Source organism: Dipteris shenzhenensis, chromosome 17 (assembly GCF_047967505.1).
Source record: "Dipteris shenzhenensis isolate YYH24624 ecotype China chromosome 17, Dip_SZ_1.0, whole genome shotgun sequence".
Lineage (NCBI taxonomy): Eukaryota > Viridiplantae > Streptophyta > Polypodiopsida > Gleicheniales > Dipteridaceae > Dipteris > Dipteris shenzhenensis.
The window spans coordinates 41,384,509-41,398,494 of record NC_141612.1 but is presented as its reverse complement, the minus strand read 5'-3'; the positions used below and the strand labels follow the sequence as shown (position 1 = coordinate 41,398,494).

At 41.7% G+C, this 13,986-nt stretch overlaps 1 protein-coding gene across 1 annotated transcript; it reads right to left on the bottom strand.

Moving 5' to 3' along the window:
• Positions 1–9,123: 9,123 nt before the first annotated feature.
• On the bottom strand, positions 9,124–13,510 carry LOC147892124 (AT-hook motif nuclear-localized protein 1-like). Its single transcript, XM_087388084.1, has 5 exons — positions 12,060–13,510; positions 11,631–11,698; positions 10,864–10,995; positions 9,865–10,026; positions 9,124–9,781 (listed from the first exon to the last, which is right to left on the bottom strand). Exons 1-5 carry the CDS (start codon positions 12,526–12,528, stop codon positions 9,434–9,436), a joined length of 1,179 nt encoding a protein of 392 aa, XP_087244210.1. The 5' UTR covers positions 12,529–13,510; the 3' UTR covers positions 9,124–9,433.
• Between the last annotated feature and the right edge of the window lie 476 nt (positions 13,511–13,986).

Below are 13,986 nucleotides of genomic sequence, written 5' to 3'. Positions count from 1 at the left end.
TGACTCCAAGATCGCACTTGACATGGTGTAATTGGCAATACCAGCCTATTCCAGAGAAACCTAGCTTGCTGCTTGGTACAGGGGCTAACAGCCAAGTGGGGGACTATACAAGCAGAATGAATATGTAAAAACTCCTATAGGCCAAGTCTTAACAAAATGAGCGTGCCTTGCAAGAGTCACCCTAAAGCCTGGGGTCCCATGCTCCCAAGTGGAGCGCAGGATGTCGATCATATCCTACCACATGGAGACTAAGGTAGCCGAGGTGGAACCGAATGCTTGCCCATCACCAGACTAGAGTGAGCAACCCAAATGATCCACGCTATGATATTGGCTACTTCCTCCCACATGCTACCCTTCATAGGGGAATGGGGATCTGGGGTATCACGAGGGCCCACCTCATGGAGCTCTATCCTCTGAATGTTGTGACCCTGTACCGGTAAGCTAGAGAGACCTCATCAATCTAGAACACGTGACCTCCCTCAGTCAATCATCTTCCATGTGTAGTTCCTCTGAAGGCTCTGCATGCAAATCATCATCCTGAGGGCTCCCATCTAGATCCTTACTGCACTATGACAACTCCAGATGCAGTGAGGGATCATCTTCAAAAATCCAGTTGAGCAGCAGTGGCACTGCCTCTACACCCGCATCTGCTCCAACCATGAGCCTATGGGCAAGCCTCCATGGACAACCAACCGGAAGAAGTAGAAGATCTTCCTCGATCGTAAACTGGACCAAAGACAAGTCCAAAAATTGGAACGGAACTCCTTGGACACCTCTAGGCCACCCAATGCCTCTCTCTCGAGGGGGTCCAAGTTGAAGTGTCCATCTAAAGCCTCCTACTACCAAGAGTAGTATAGGAAAAGAAAGTCGCCTCATCCACCTACTCGACGAGGCCTGTCCTAGAAGGCCAAAACCACTCTCTCGGATCCCACTCGACCTCCCTCAGGGGCCTACCTTCCCAAAGCCAGAGGCACCATCTAGGGGCATCATGCTCTGGGATGCTCAGAGGATCGATGTGCCACTCCTTTCCCAAATCGCCCACAACTCTGATCATCTGCCAATGAATCAGACTCCGTCCATCTTTGGGTCTCTCAACAAGTGCCTAAAGTTCACCTCTAGGCCCTACACGAAAGAAACCAGGCTACGTGTTGCCTCATTGAATCATCATCTTCAAGGGGACTCCAATCCTAGAAAACTTATCCAACCATCTGTTGTCCATCCATGAGTCCCTCCCACCACCAAGACTCAGGGATGGCTAGGTCAATCTCCCATCCATTACCCTACCCCTCGCATATGCGCTAGGGCTCCAAGCCTTGCCTCTGCCTCCATGGGTAATCTACTCCATCTACCAAAGGAGCAGGCCGAGCCACTGTCCCATTGTGCCCAACCAATGTGAGTCTGCTACCCAAGCATACGTCCACCTTGATCCCTGATCTCTGGGTGCCAAATGAGGGACTGATGCTTGAACTCCTCTCTATAAAAATGAGGCTCAGCACGGATGAGACCCCTTGCCAACCTCTTCCAAACCCTGTGGAGGATCCTCATCATGGGGGAACCCTTCCCCATAAGGGGGGCCTTTGAAAAGATCCATCTGTGTGAATGATCCCACTGCCCGCAGTGAGTGGGGCATTCCTGAGAAGCCCTCGCTGGTTCAACATGATAGTAGATGTATTTCATTATTCAGAGCAATCCTTTATAATCATTGTCAATGATGATTTCATACATGCTTTGAAATGTTAGTATCTTTTTGAATTGAAGTGTATCTCAATATAGATGTCGCTAAAGTGTGTGCAATTGAATCAGTTTAGGAAATTTCATTTGCAGTCCTTAGTAATCATTGTCAATGATGATTACTTTTGGGGTAGATCAAGTCACTTGCAGGTAAACTTCAATCCGCAAGGTTTCAAAACTAATCCTACATAAGTTTTGGATTGCAGAGAAAATTTAAGCCAAGTTTGAATACTTGAACAATTATACAGTATGGTTTCCAAGGATTCGAATATAAGTGAAGTAATATGGAATGAGATTCTTACTAGGGGATTTAACTAAAGCTTCTTTTAAAGCTTGAAATGACTTATCATGGCTTGAAGTCCAAATGAACTTTGTGGTTTTCTTTAGGAGATAGTTTAGTGGATTTGCTAAGAAAGAAAAGTTCCTAACGAATTTCCTTTAGTAACTACATAAGCCTAAAAAAGATCTTAGCTCATGTATATCTTTAGGCTTTGGTCATGTTTCAATACATTCCACTTTCTTTGGGTCTACTTGAATACCTTGACTTGAAATGATATGTCCCCAATATTCAATGCGATCTTGGAAGAATAGACTCTTCTCAGGATTGCTGTACAATTGATTTTCTTTTAAAAGAGAAAAAGTCAATTTCAGATATTCCTTGTGATCTTCAGTATTCTTGCTAAAAATCAATATGTCATCAAAGAACCCCACTACACAGTGTTGATGCTTTAGAAAGATTCGATTCATCATTCTACTGAAAGTAGCTGGAGCATTGGTCAAACCAAATGTCATAACCAAAAACTCATAATGACCCATTTGCGTTCTAAAAGCCATTTTGTAAACATCTTCTTTCGTCATTCTAACTTGATGATAACCAGATTTAAGATCAATCTTGCTAAAGACTTTGGCTCCTCTCAACTTGTCAAGTAAATCATCTACTCTTGGAATTGGATACCGATTCTTGACTGTGAGTTTATTAAGTGCTCTATAGTCCACACACATCCTAAATGTGCCATTTTTCTTTTTCACCAAGAGGACTGGAGCACCATACGGGGAGCTACTTGGTCTAATCAACTTCCTTTCCAACAATTCTTCTATTTGTCTTTGAATCTCTTTTCGTTCTAAGATGTTTACTCGATATGGAGCTCTACAAGGAGGTGAATTTCAAGGTAAAATTTCTATGCGATGATCTTCAGGTCTAGACTTGGGTAAACCTGGGGGTAATTCGTCCAAGAAACAATCCAAAAATTGCGAGATAAAATCTTTGAAATCGTCATTCCATTTAATTTGTGCGGCCGTAATCGAATTAACCAAAACCAAAAATGATTTTTCACCTTTCCTAAAAGCCCTTTTAGGTTGTGTGTGATTCAACAAAGGATTCATTTCATTCTTTATTTGTTGCTTTAAACAAATTCTTCTATCCTTGTGTGTGATCCACATTTGGTGAGTGTTATAGTCAACATCAGGATTAAATTGATGTCACCACGGCATTCCAAAAATTATATCTTTTCCACTTAGAGGAGCCACTAAGAAATTTCTCTTTTCTTTGCATGGATCAATCGTGAGTTCTAAATCTTTCACTTCATTCAAAAAATTATATCTAGTTTTAGTAAAAGCAGCTTTAACCTTATACTGTCTTGGTGTAACTTTAAGATTCATTGCTTTTACTAATCATTCAGAAATGAAATCATGTGTACTTCCATCATCATGTAGAAGAACAATTTCTTTCTCATTTATTTTTCCCTTCATTTTTAACAATGCTTTAACAATGCATAAGGAGAAAAATTACCTGATTTACCTGAGTCAGAAGTGTTACCCTCTTGCTTGACTTCATCGATTACGTTAATCTTTGCAGTTGACGCCTTCTTCTTTTCTAGACAATTATTTGCATAATGTCCCTCTTTGTGACAGTTGAAACAAGTTTCCTTCTTCAAGTCGGTCTTCTTTTCTTCTTTTGATTTGTCACAATCCTTTGAAGATGTGGTCGATGGCATAAAGAGAGAAAAATAGCTTGAACTTAAACTTCTTATCCCTCTTTTGAAAAGGAACAAAAGGTTTATTCTTTTCTCCATCCTTGGGTATCCCATTCTTTCTTTCACAATTTGTAGCAAGTGATAAAGCCGAACTCAAGGAATGAGAATTGAACATGTTAATCTCGGATTTTACTTTAGCCCTAAGGCCAGATACAAATTTCCTCTTTTGTTCTTTCTCAGAAATCCTATCTATGGTTTGAAGTTGAATGAGAGATTGCCAAAATCTCTCAACATAAAAAGCAACGGTCTCTTTTTCTAATTGATGCAAACTACCCCATTGTTGATGGACTTTCGACTTGAATTGTGTCAGAAGAAAGTCTTTCTTCAATCTTTTCTTCAATTCCTTCCAAGTAGCTAGTCGTCCTTTACTATGTTTGACCACATTTCACCATAGTGCCGCATTGTCAACAAGATGGTTAACAGCACATTTAATTTTGTCTTTTTTGGGAAACCTTTCACCCTGGAAATACTCATCATGCTTACTAATCCATGCTAAAACAATTTTTGCATTTTCTTTCCATCATATTTTTAAAAAGTAAAAGATTTCCCATTAATTTTATTTTCCTTCTTTTCTCTCAATGTTGATTTAGCAGCTCTACGAATCACTCCCTCAAAATCGGATCCTGAAATACTCTCATCTCTGGCATGTCTCTTCCTTTTCTTGTTCTTAGTTCTCTCAAGCTCTTTCTCTAATTTCTCTCGATGATTTCTCTTGCAAAAGTTGAAGGTGAAGTGCATTAATTTGCTCTTGAACCATTGGAGATGGTGGGAAATGCTGTGCCATTTTGTGAAAGTAAATAAACTTTCTTACACTCAATAAAATGAAATTTACTCAATCGTTATACTTATCTCTTGTGCGCCCGCCACCCAAGTTAAGAGTGTCCACTAGCGTTGCCAATCGTCTTCGCCAACATCCGAAATACCAACTTTACGATGCTATCAATATGTGAGAGAACCTTCTTGACGCTTAGTGGCAAGAGCTTTATGGCTTTTGGATGTTGCCGAATATGAAGTTGTTGAAGTAAAAGAGCCTCCAAAAATCAGCTTGAAAAAAGCTATCTGTTTGCTTGAGTTTTGAGGGAAATAGTGCGAAAACAAGAGGGGTAGAAGAGGAGTAGAGGACTTTGATAAGTTATTGAGGGGTTTGATAGCTTATCAAACAAGCTCTCATCCTCTTATCACTGAAAAACTACTCCTATCATATTCTCTTACGTTTTTCCCTTTGATAAGTGCGTTCGGACCCGCTTCTGTGGTCAGTTTCAGCGTGAACGGACCGGGGGATTGGATTTAGAGGCCCTAAAAACCCCAGAGCCGGCTCGGGAGGCAATTTCGTTGTCGAATTTTTCATGGCTTGATCTTCTTCTTCTCGTGCAGCCATCCATCCCAAGAAGAGTTACAAGCTGTATTTTTTCAAGCCACACCATTTTACACCGATTGGAGAGGCTTGGAGGGCTTGGAAAGCATATGCTTGGAAGTAGAGAGATAGGCATAGGATAGTGGAGGCATGAGAAGAAGAAACAGCCTGTCGCAGCAATACATAACAGAGAAAGAGTCTCTGTTTTCTCTTCAAAAGAGAGAGAACTTTAATTAAGGAGATAAGGTCTCCCAAAAATTAGACTCCCAAATACCACTCTCCCAAGTACTATTTGCACTCCTTTTCAAGATCTGAGATGACGGCTACTTCAGCTCTCTTCCCAACACTCCTTTGGAGAAGTACCTCTCAATTCTAGGTCCTCATGGAGCGTAGCAAGTGCTCTGATACCACTGAAACGTGAACAATAATTCTAACACATACAATAGCACCAAAAATTGAATATGCACGGAAACTCATGAAAAGACAAGAGACAATCACTGGGTACAATCTCCCCCCTCGAGGTGTGTTGCTCGTGATCCCACACCAAGAGTATTTATAATATTACAATAAGAGCATGAACCATTGATACAAAGTCACGTATTCATTTACATGCCAAAAAGTGGAAGGCTTTTAAGCACTCTCCCTTATCAAAAATGTAATGACCCTTGGCCACTTAATACATTACATAGCACTAGCATAAAACCATGGTGTTCAGCCTTTATTTCCTTGAGCTTGTTTACTCCCATCCGTCCATGTCATTTCCTATACTCAATAAACCAATCCACCATTAGTCAAATACTTAGCGCAATGATATACATCAAATGATTAGCCAATCATGCTAAGTAACGGTCTTTACAAACGACTACCCATTAATGTGAGTATTTCTAAATGGCATCACCCATGATACTTATTAATGACACACGTTTAGTTAGGCATCCCTAACTAAACCAAAGTATTAAATGACCCCCCACCACGTCTAGTGCGATCTTATAAATACTTAACGTCATTTCGAACAAGAGCTTTCAGACATACTTTCTCGTAACAATCTATGATATTAAAATTACAATTTGGCTATCTATGATATTTATATTTGTCAATATTGTAGTGTGTAGGAGCTAATGACAATAGCCACATGTGAACTGAAGGAAGAAGATACAGATAGCCAAGCTACTATGCAACAGTATGGTTACCCATGTGCAAACTTCCATGGTTTCATGGCAGATGAAGCAGGGCAAATTGGAATGCAATGCGAATAGCTTTTAATGGTGGATCAAAGAACTAGTTAAAAGGCTAAGAGTGATCATGCCTATTTCATTGGGAACAAAGTTTGTTTGCACATTCATACAAGGAAGTATGTGAAGGCTGACAATCAAAGTGAGCACCTTGCCATGTGTGAAAAATGGAGATTGTGCAGTCATAAAGAAGAGGCAAGAAAAGAGAGTATGCTGATTAGGAAATGGTGGCAAGTAGGCAATGTACTCAATAACAATATCCCACCTATGGATACATGGTTAAGTTCGTGGGAGGTACGGCTTGCCCATTGGGGAAATCTCATGTCAACGGTATGAGTCATAACCCTATTTTGAACATATTGGATCTAAATTAAATTATCTCTAATCTTTATTGAATTGGATGTAGGTGGCAAAGAGTCGTTTGGAAGAGGCATGTACTCCAAGGACAAATGTGACTGAGACCATGCATGGAACTTGGTTGGCTGGGGAAGGTTTACAAGAGTAAGATAACTCTCTATGATTCAAGTGTATCACACATGGCCAATGCCTTGCTGCAAAGTGCTAAGCAACATGCATATATGATCGGAAAACATGTGGGAGAGGGTCCTAGTTTAGAAGCATTGATAAATAGAGTAGCCTCAAGGACCACAAGCTCGCTGCGTCAAGTAGCACGAACGGCACATTAAGCAGTTGCAGGGACACCAATGTTTGAAGGCCCAAAAATGGTTCATGGAGATAAAGAAATTGTCCAAAGGAAGAGGTGCAAGCCTACAACCATTGATGTGGAGAATAGTGCACACCATCCTAGTTATGTGATGGAGAATAGAGAATGCAAGCAAAGAGAAAGACCAAGGAAAATTAACTTTCAGCCTCAAGACAAAGGCATGAATTAGAAAAAGAGCAAGGCCTCAATGCAACATGATGGAGAAGGTATAGGAGTGAGATCATCCACTATGGAACAAAAAGTTATCAAAACTTGGTGGGCGATTCAAAGAACCCCATTGAACTGAAAGGTGATAGATGGTAGTAAAATGTAACAGGTACATTCAAAAATGTGCACGTGGGGTACCAGCTCCTTGCTTCTTCTCCGAAAGATGTCACCCCAAGCCCAAGAGGTCTAAAATCACAAATGATGTGGTTTTGTAATGATGATGTTACTCATGCATGGCACATGGATCAAAATATCACAAACTCCAAAACTCCTAAGTGTCTAGATGGTGTAAGAAGGAACAACCATCACATCAGAGGAACTAAATACTTTGGTCTCATGCATATTTAGAATGCAAATGGTGGATGGGTCTACTAGGGATACACCAGCACCTAGTGATAGATGCATGGAAACATCACCACCACCAAAAGATGGGCATATGTGTTCATCAAGACATTCACGATGGAGGGAAGATATATCTAAGGAGGCTGAAAAAAAATACAGAGCACTCAAGGCATGCAAGCAATTGTCATAGGTGAGACTTCAATTGAGCCTTTAAAGCATATAATTTTTCATGTGGCAACAAAGGGCTCTGAGAAAGCAAGAGTGACATACGATCAAGATGGAGCCCTGGTGCAATTGTCTTGATTTCCAAAAAATAGAGTCAACATCAAAGCCTTACTTAGCATGCAAACATTTGTACTATATTTTTTTGCATGTGTTGGGGCTTCACAAGCATGAAAATATTTTTGTGCAACAGCCCACCCTCTCAATTATGGATGCAATGACAGCCTTGAGCCAACCTAGAGGTTATTTGTAGTATCCCTCTCAATAGATCTTCCCACCTACAAGTCGTTGATATGATGATTAAGTTGTATGATCCATTTTTGGCGATTACAATAACTATCCTTTGAATTATGAAAGATATTTATACAATCCATATGAAAACTTATGTGGTGTTTTTGTAGGACCTTTGGGTGTTTTTGTCCTAGTCATGAGGGCCATCACTAGAATTAGCCCTCATGGGCTGTCACATTGAGAACACTTTGACTCTTCTTGTTTTTACTAATATAGTTATTTTTCCTTTATATATAATACTACCTATTCTCACAAAACTATACTCACATAGTTACTTTCTAATTATATATAATACTACCTATTCTCACAAAAATAAACTATTCCCTTAGAATTTGGATGTATAAGCATCCTTCAACCTGCCTTCAAAATAAAAAATTAGTAAGTTAACCCCTCTCCGCTACCCCTCACCTCACCTCCACTCCCATCACTCTTCTCTTGCCCCCCCCCCCCCCCGAACTCAACCCTACCCCCCCCCTTCTATCGCCCTTACCCTCCCTCAACAAAGCATTGTATGTTAGGTTAGGTTGTGTCATACTTTATGTTGTGCTAGGTTTGATTAGGTTAAGTTTGTTAGCTAACGTTATGCTAGCTCATTCCCGTATTTCCCTTACCTTAAGGAAGTTCTAAATTTTCAATAGAGGGTAACTACATTTTAAATGTTTAGAAAAAGCTTGCACTTTGATAACATTGCCAAAAAAACTCACAAAAAATAATTTGTTTAATACAATGCTCGCAAACAATTCAATCCTTTTTCCTAATACAAGGATATCTCCTTGTTCCAAGTGTAGGTTAGAAGCTGTAATCCCAAGGTTATTAGCATCTGAATTCTTAACTTGTTATTGCTTTGACTCATACCTTACTCCAGGCTTGATAATCCTTAAAGGTTAAACAGGGAACACAATTAGGAATTCCCCAAATTCGAAGACTTCAGTGTTCACTTTGACACCTATCTCTGTGCAATAGACATGGAGAAAAATCCCTTGCAAGCCTTCCTAATTTGTTGTTTGTTTTTAAGGGGGGGAAAAAAGAATTATGCTTGCCTATTCGTTCTTAAAAGTGTAACAGAATCAATGCTAAGAAAGAACCCAGACAGGAGCTGATAGCCAGTATCAACAGCTCTCTTCTTTATAGAGCAAAGAAAGCTCCATAAAGGTCCACAAGGAGCCTACACAAAAATGCCTCAAGCTGTGCTCAATCCAGAACTCTAAATTAGCTGTAAGATTAGGCAAAATTTCCGGTACAGTTGTGTAAACCTGAAAAGCCCATCAAATAGAATCAGAGGTAGAGACCAAATGCATTACCCTCCTGGCAGAGATATATCAATGCCAGTGTTCTGCCTTGATTCTGGTGCACCTTGAGGAGGTGAACATCCCATAATTTGAATGGGAATTACAATATTCATATTCTGACCTTGTGGAGACTCTGCACTGCTGCTGGTTGCAGCCCCTGCACTCTGATTTAGGGGAGGGCTCTCGGGTGCAGCAGGCTTGATATCAGTAACTTCATTTGCAGTTGATTGCACACCTGGAATACCAGTGGGTGGTGTGCAAGCAGGAGAAATTTTAAATAACCCAGAAGAACCCTCAGCTTTAGGAGGTTTGGGTTGTAACTTCCGGGGATTGGAAATAAAGCTGCCAACAACTACCTGCACATTATCAAGGAGAAATTTTAGCCAGCCCCTGGCAGGAATGTAGAAAAAAGTAACAAGATGAATGCTAAAGGTTTTACCTGCACTGGGCTAGCTGCCATTAAGAGTCCAGCAACCCCTCCACCAACAACTCTGCCATCTGGCCCTGCTAAAGACACACTGAGTCCACCAGTCCTGCTGCGTGTCCCGCCAGATTCTGTCAAAAGGAAGGAGCCAGAGAGAGAGAGGATTTCAAAGCGTCCCTGCAATCCAAACCATACCATTATATTTAAAAATCATGTATAATTGAAAGCAAAGATTAGTTTAAAACTTACCAATTTGAGATTTTGTGTAACTTGCAAATCAAAGAGCACTCACTACACCACAAATCAAACAAGTTGAATTTGCATTCAAATGGCCTGCCCTGGAAGCAGTCTGAGAACACGTGGACGAGGTATGCCTTGAAATAGAAATAGTTGGAAGGAAAGAAGAGGGAGAAAATAGTGGAGAAGAGAGAGAACAACCACTCGCACTAAATTTAATTCCCAAGGGGAATACAAGATCCTAGCAAACGTTAAAAGTATTTTTTAAAATCACTACTGGACTACAGGTTCCCACGTTCATCAAGCAGAGCAGGCCGCAGGGTTTACCTGCTATGACATCCCCCCTGACTTCACAGATCGTTGTGCATAAACAATACTCACCAGAACACGGAGAAACATGCAAATAATGAGCAAAGGTCATCGTCCTGAATTTCATCTGCCATGATAAAGGCTAGAGAAAAGAACAAAAGTCTTTCCAAAGCAAGGAATTCAAGCAAGTAAACTTTAAAAAGGTTGTAAGCTTCATGAAAACTGAACAATTCAGCAGAAAGCAGGCAGAACTTCGATGCTGCCAAAGCCATACAATTATATTATTCATATGGTTGAGGGACAACGGTTCTGCATGACACATTTGCATATCAACCCTTGTAAAGAAAGTAGAAAGAGACTAATTATGTTTAAGAGAGAGGTGACACTTTAACATAAAGTGGCTGTATGTTCTGCAAAGAGAGAGCAGCCAACTAGAGTCATGGCAGCAGGAAAGTTTAAGAACTGGACCTCGTAAGTTACAGTACCACCCGAGGTTGCAGGTTGCCTAAGTGTGACATTAGAAATTGCACCATTTGCAGAGAGGATACAAATCCCTCGAGGCCCTTGTTGCGAGAAGGACATTATCCTAGCAGCCACATCCTGCATTGTCGCATAAAGAATAATCAGTTACCAGCAGGGAATTATTAGATGCCCTGCATAATTGCAGAGTCACCTGCAGAGGAATGCAATATACTGAAACGCTTTTAACATTGTCCCCTCTGATATCATGCTCAGAAGCAAGCAGTCACAGTCAATCCTTTCCGGACTACTCAGTCATTGACTATCAAAACGCCATTGCCTAGACCTAACATACACAAACGGCTTCTGTAAGACAGAAAACCAAACTTAGAAGTTTTTAACATCTTCCCAAAAAATTTCAACAAAGCTACAAAAGACACAAGTTCAAACCACGGAACAACTGCCGCAGTAGCTGATATAAAGGCATGTCAGTCTTGCCTTGTATTCTCTTTCCTCTACCGAACAATTCCATTTAAAAAAATTAGAACCACAGTATTCGTACATCAAAGATGGGGCATGAAAGTGGCCAATGCAGCTAATGAGTAATTTTTCACTTAGATCGTGTATGAACCTCTAAGCTCATTTATTTGTTTATGTTTTCTCCTTGATGCATTCTACGTAGAAACGTTGAACACTTGACAGACCTGCAAGTTAACTAAGCGTTCAAAAAGCACCCCCCACGAAGAATGGAACTTGGAAGCTCCATAAGAACTTACCTCCCCAGCGCCAACCGTAATAGCATGTGGAGTGAAACCAGCACCCGCAGAGCCTGCCATCAATTCTCCTGGTGCGCATGATAAAATAGGAAACTGTTAGAAAATAAGTAGAAAAGGGAGAAGTTGGAAAACAGCGTATCCCTCTCAAGACATCAACTTTCCACAAGTTCGATGGCGTCACATTGTCTCAACGCAATTGGAGACTCTAATCTTGCCCATGAGGAACGTCGCTTGATCTACGTTACCGTAAGCAAAATTGAATCGGATCTACAGACGCCCTCGTACTCTGATGCATGAGCCGTTTTGCATTTTTCTCTAAGGCGACACGGCAAGCGTTGCAACGTTACGCAATTTTCGAATGAACGATTCTCATACACCTCGGCAAACAAGCGACACAAGAGCTAAGCGGCAGGAAGAGAAATTACAGACCTAGAGCTGCTAACTGCTGCTTTCTGCCGGATCCTGGCGGCCTTCCCCTGCCCCGCTTTTGAGAGGGCGACAACGAACCGGGAGCTGACGACAATGGGGATACTGATAAAGGAGTACCATCCGGTGCATATTTTCTAGGCCTGCCTCGCTTCTTCTTTGCAGAATCAAACCGCGCTGCTAGTCCGCCGCTTATGCTAGCAGCCCCGGAATGAACTACGATCGCAGTTGACATGTCACACGAGTATGGGGGTGGCGTCAGATGTGAAGGGGTGGAAGCCACGGTGAGAATTGGACCTGCTACGGCCGCGTTAGCAGCTGCTGGGGTATGCACAGGTGATGATGTTCCGGAAACCGGAGTGGGAGACGCTTCCGCCAAGGTCCTTTGAAGCATCGCGCTGAAGGACCCAGAGCCTGAGATCACACCAGCAGGTCCAGGAGAAGGCAGGCCCATAGGATCCTTGCTTTCCATACACAGATTTCTCCTTCCCTTACGGCAATCTGCCGACAATGCTTCCGACAAAGTTCAATAGTGCGGACAAGGAAGTAGAATCACGCCGGAATTTGCACTCGTAGAAGCAATGATGTGGCTTGCTACAGGTGTGGCCATCGGATGGCAAAGTCCGGCTGAAGATTCAGTTGCTGTGCGTTGTCTACCTCGGCTGAACAATCATGCAAATGAAACGGTTTGTGTAGACAAGGAAGCAGCAAACGATTAGCCGCTGCTGCAAACTATCTGAGGACCCAAAGATCTTGTGCCTGAAAACAGGAAGCGTAGTGATCCAGAGGCAGGCACTTCCATCCCAGAAACTATTTTACGAGGCGTTTGAATGCAAAAGGAAGACTGCCCAGTTCGAAATCAGGGACCTGAGCCACAGACAAGGCAATGATCTCAAATGAGCAGCACGCAAGTGCGCATCTTTCACAACCCATGCCCAAAACTCTCCTGCCGGATGGCCTTCTTGCCTTTGAGGAGACAAGAAAGCCTCCCAATTCAAATTCAGGCAAACTGATTTTCGAAAAACGATGCAGTCACCTCACACACACACACACACTTGGGAGTGGAGACAAGAAACGACAGGGTTGAAGCCCGCTTCATATATACTAAATTCTAATCACAAGGGAAGGTTTTTTGTAGTGGGCTGTTAACACAGATTCGAAAGTTCTCTGTTTGATGAAGGGAACTTGGAAGAGCGAAAGAGGAAAGGTAAGGGCGAGGAGAAAAAACATGTGGGTAATTAAAGCAAGACAGTGTGGATGAATAGGATTTGGCAAAGGCAAAGGCAAAAAGAAAGGGTAAAGGGCAATCTTGAAGGGCAGTTATATAGAGCCTTTTTCCTGAGTTTAGACCACAGAGAAGAAAGAAAGGGGGGTAAACCGTAAAATAGAGCAGAGACGGTGATGTTAACGATGCTGATGAGAAAGAGGGGCTTTGGGATTTAGCAAAGAAATAGGAATTATCAGAAGTGCTTTGCTCTGCCATTGGGCTTTAGTTACTCTGCCATGGGAACTCTCTTAGGAGTAGTCCAGTCCCCATGGCCTGAGCTCCTTTTTTCAGTGTTCTGCTGCTGCCTGCTTCAGGAGACTCTAATATTTTAGGGGCTGTTTGATGTGACTACAGTGTACACCCCTGCAAAAACTTGATTATCCTGCACTAGGTTGAGAACTCGGGACCCAAATGAAGAACTAGTATGTTACACCTAATTCTGGAAACCCAAAAAAAAAAGTGTGTGTGTGTGTGTGTGTGTCTGTGTGTGTGTGTGTGTGTGAGAGAGAGAGAGAGAGGTAAATTGATGGGATTTGGAGAAAAGAACTGTCTTAAGTTGATTGGCCATGACTCTGCCTGCACTATAATAGCATCAAATTTATTGCATTGCCAATCTGCAAAAAGTGCTGATTGAACTCTTGCAAACGTGGCACTCCTGTTGTG

Coding starts and splice junctions, on each gene's coding strand:
- LOC147892124 (XM_087388084.1), bottom strand. CDS start 12,528: ATGGAAAGCAAGGATCCTATGGGCCTGCCTTCTCCTGGACCTGCTGGT. Junction 10,996..11,630: donor TTACGGTTGGCGCTGGGGAG/GTAAGTTCTTAT, acceptor GCGACAATGCAG/GATGTGGCTGCTAGGATAAT. Junction 9,782..9,864: donor TGGCAGCTAGCCCAGTGCAG/GTAAAACCTTTA, acceptor GATAATGTGCAG/GTAGTTGTTGGCAGCTTTAT.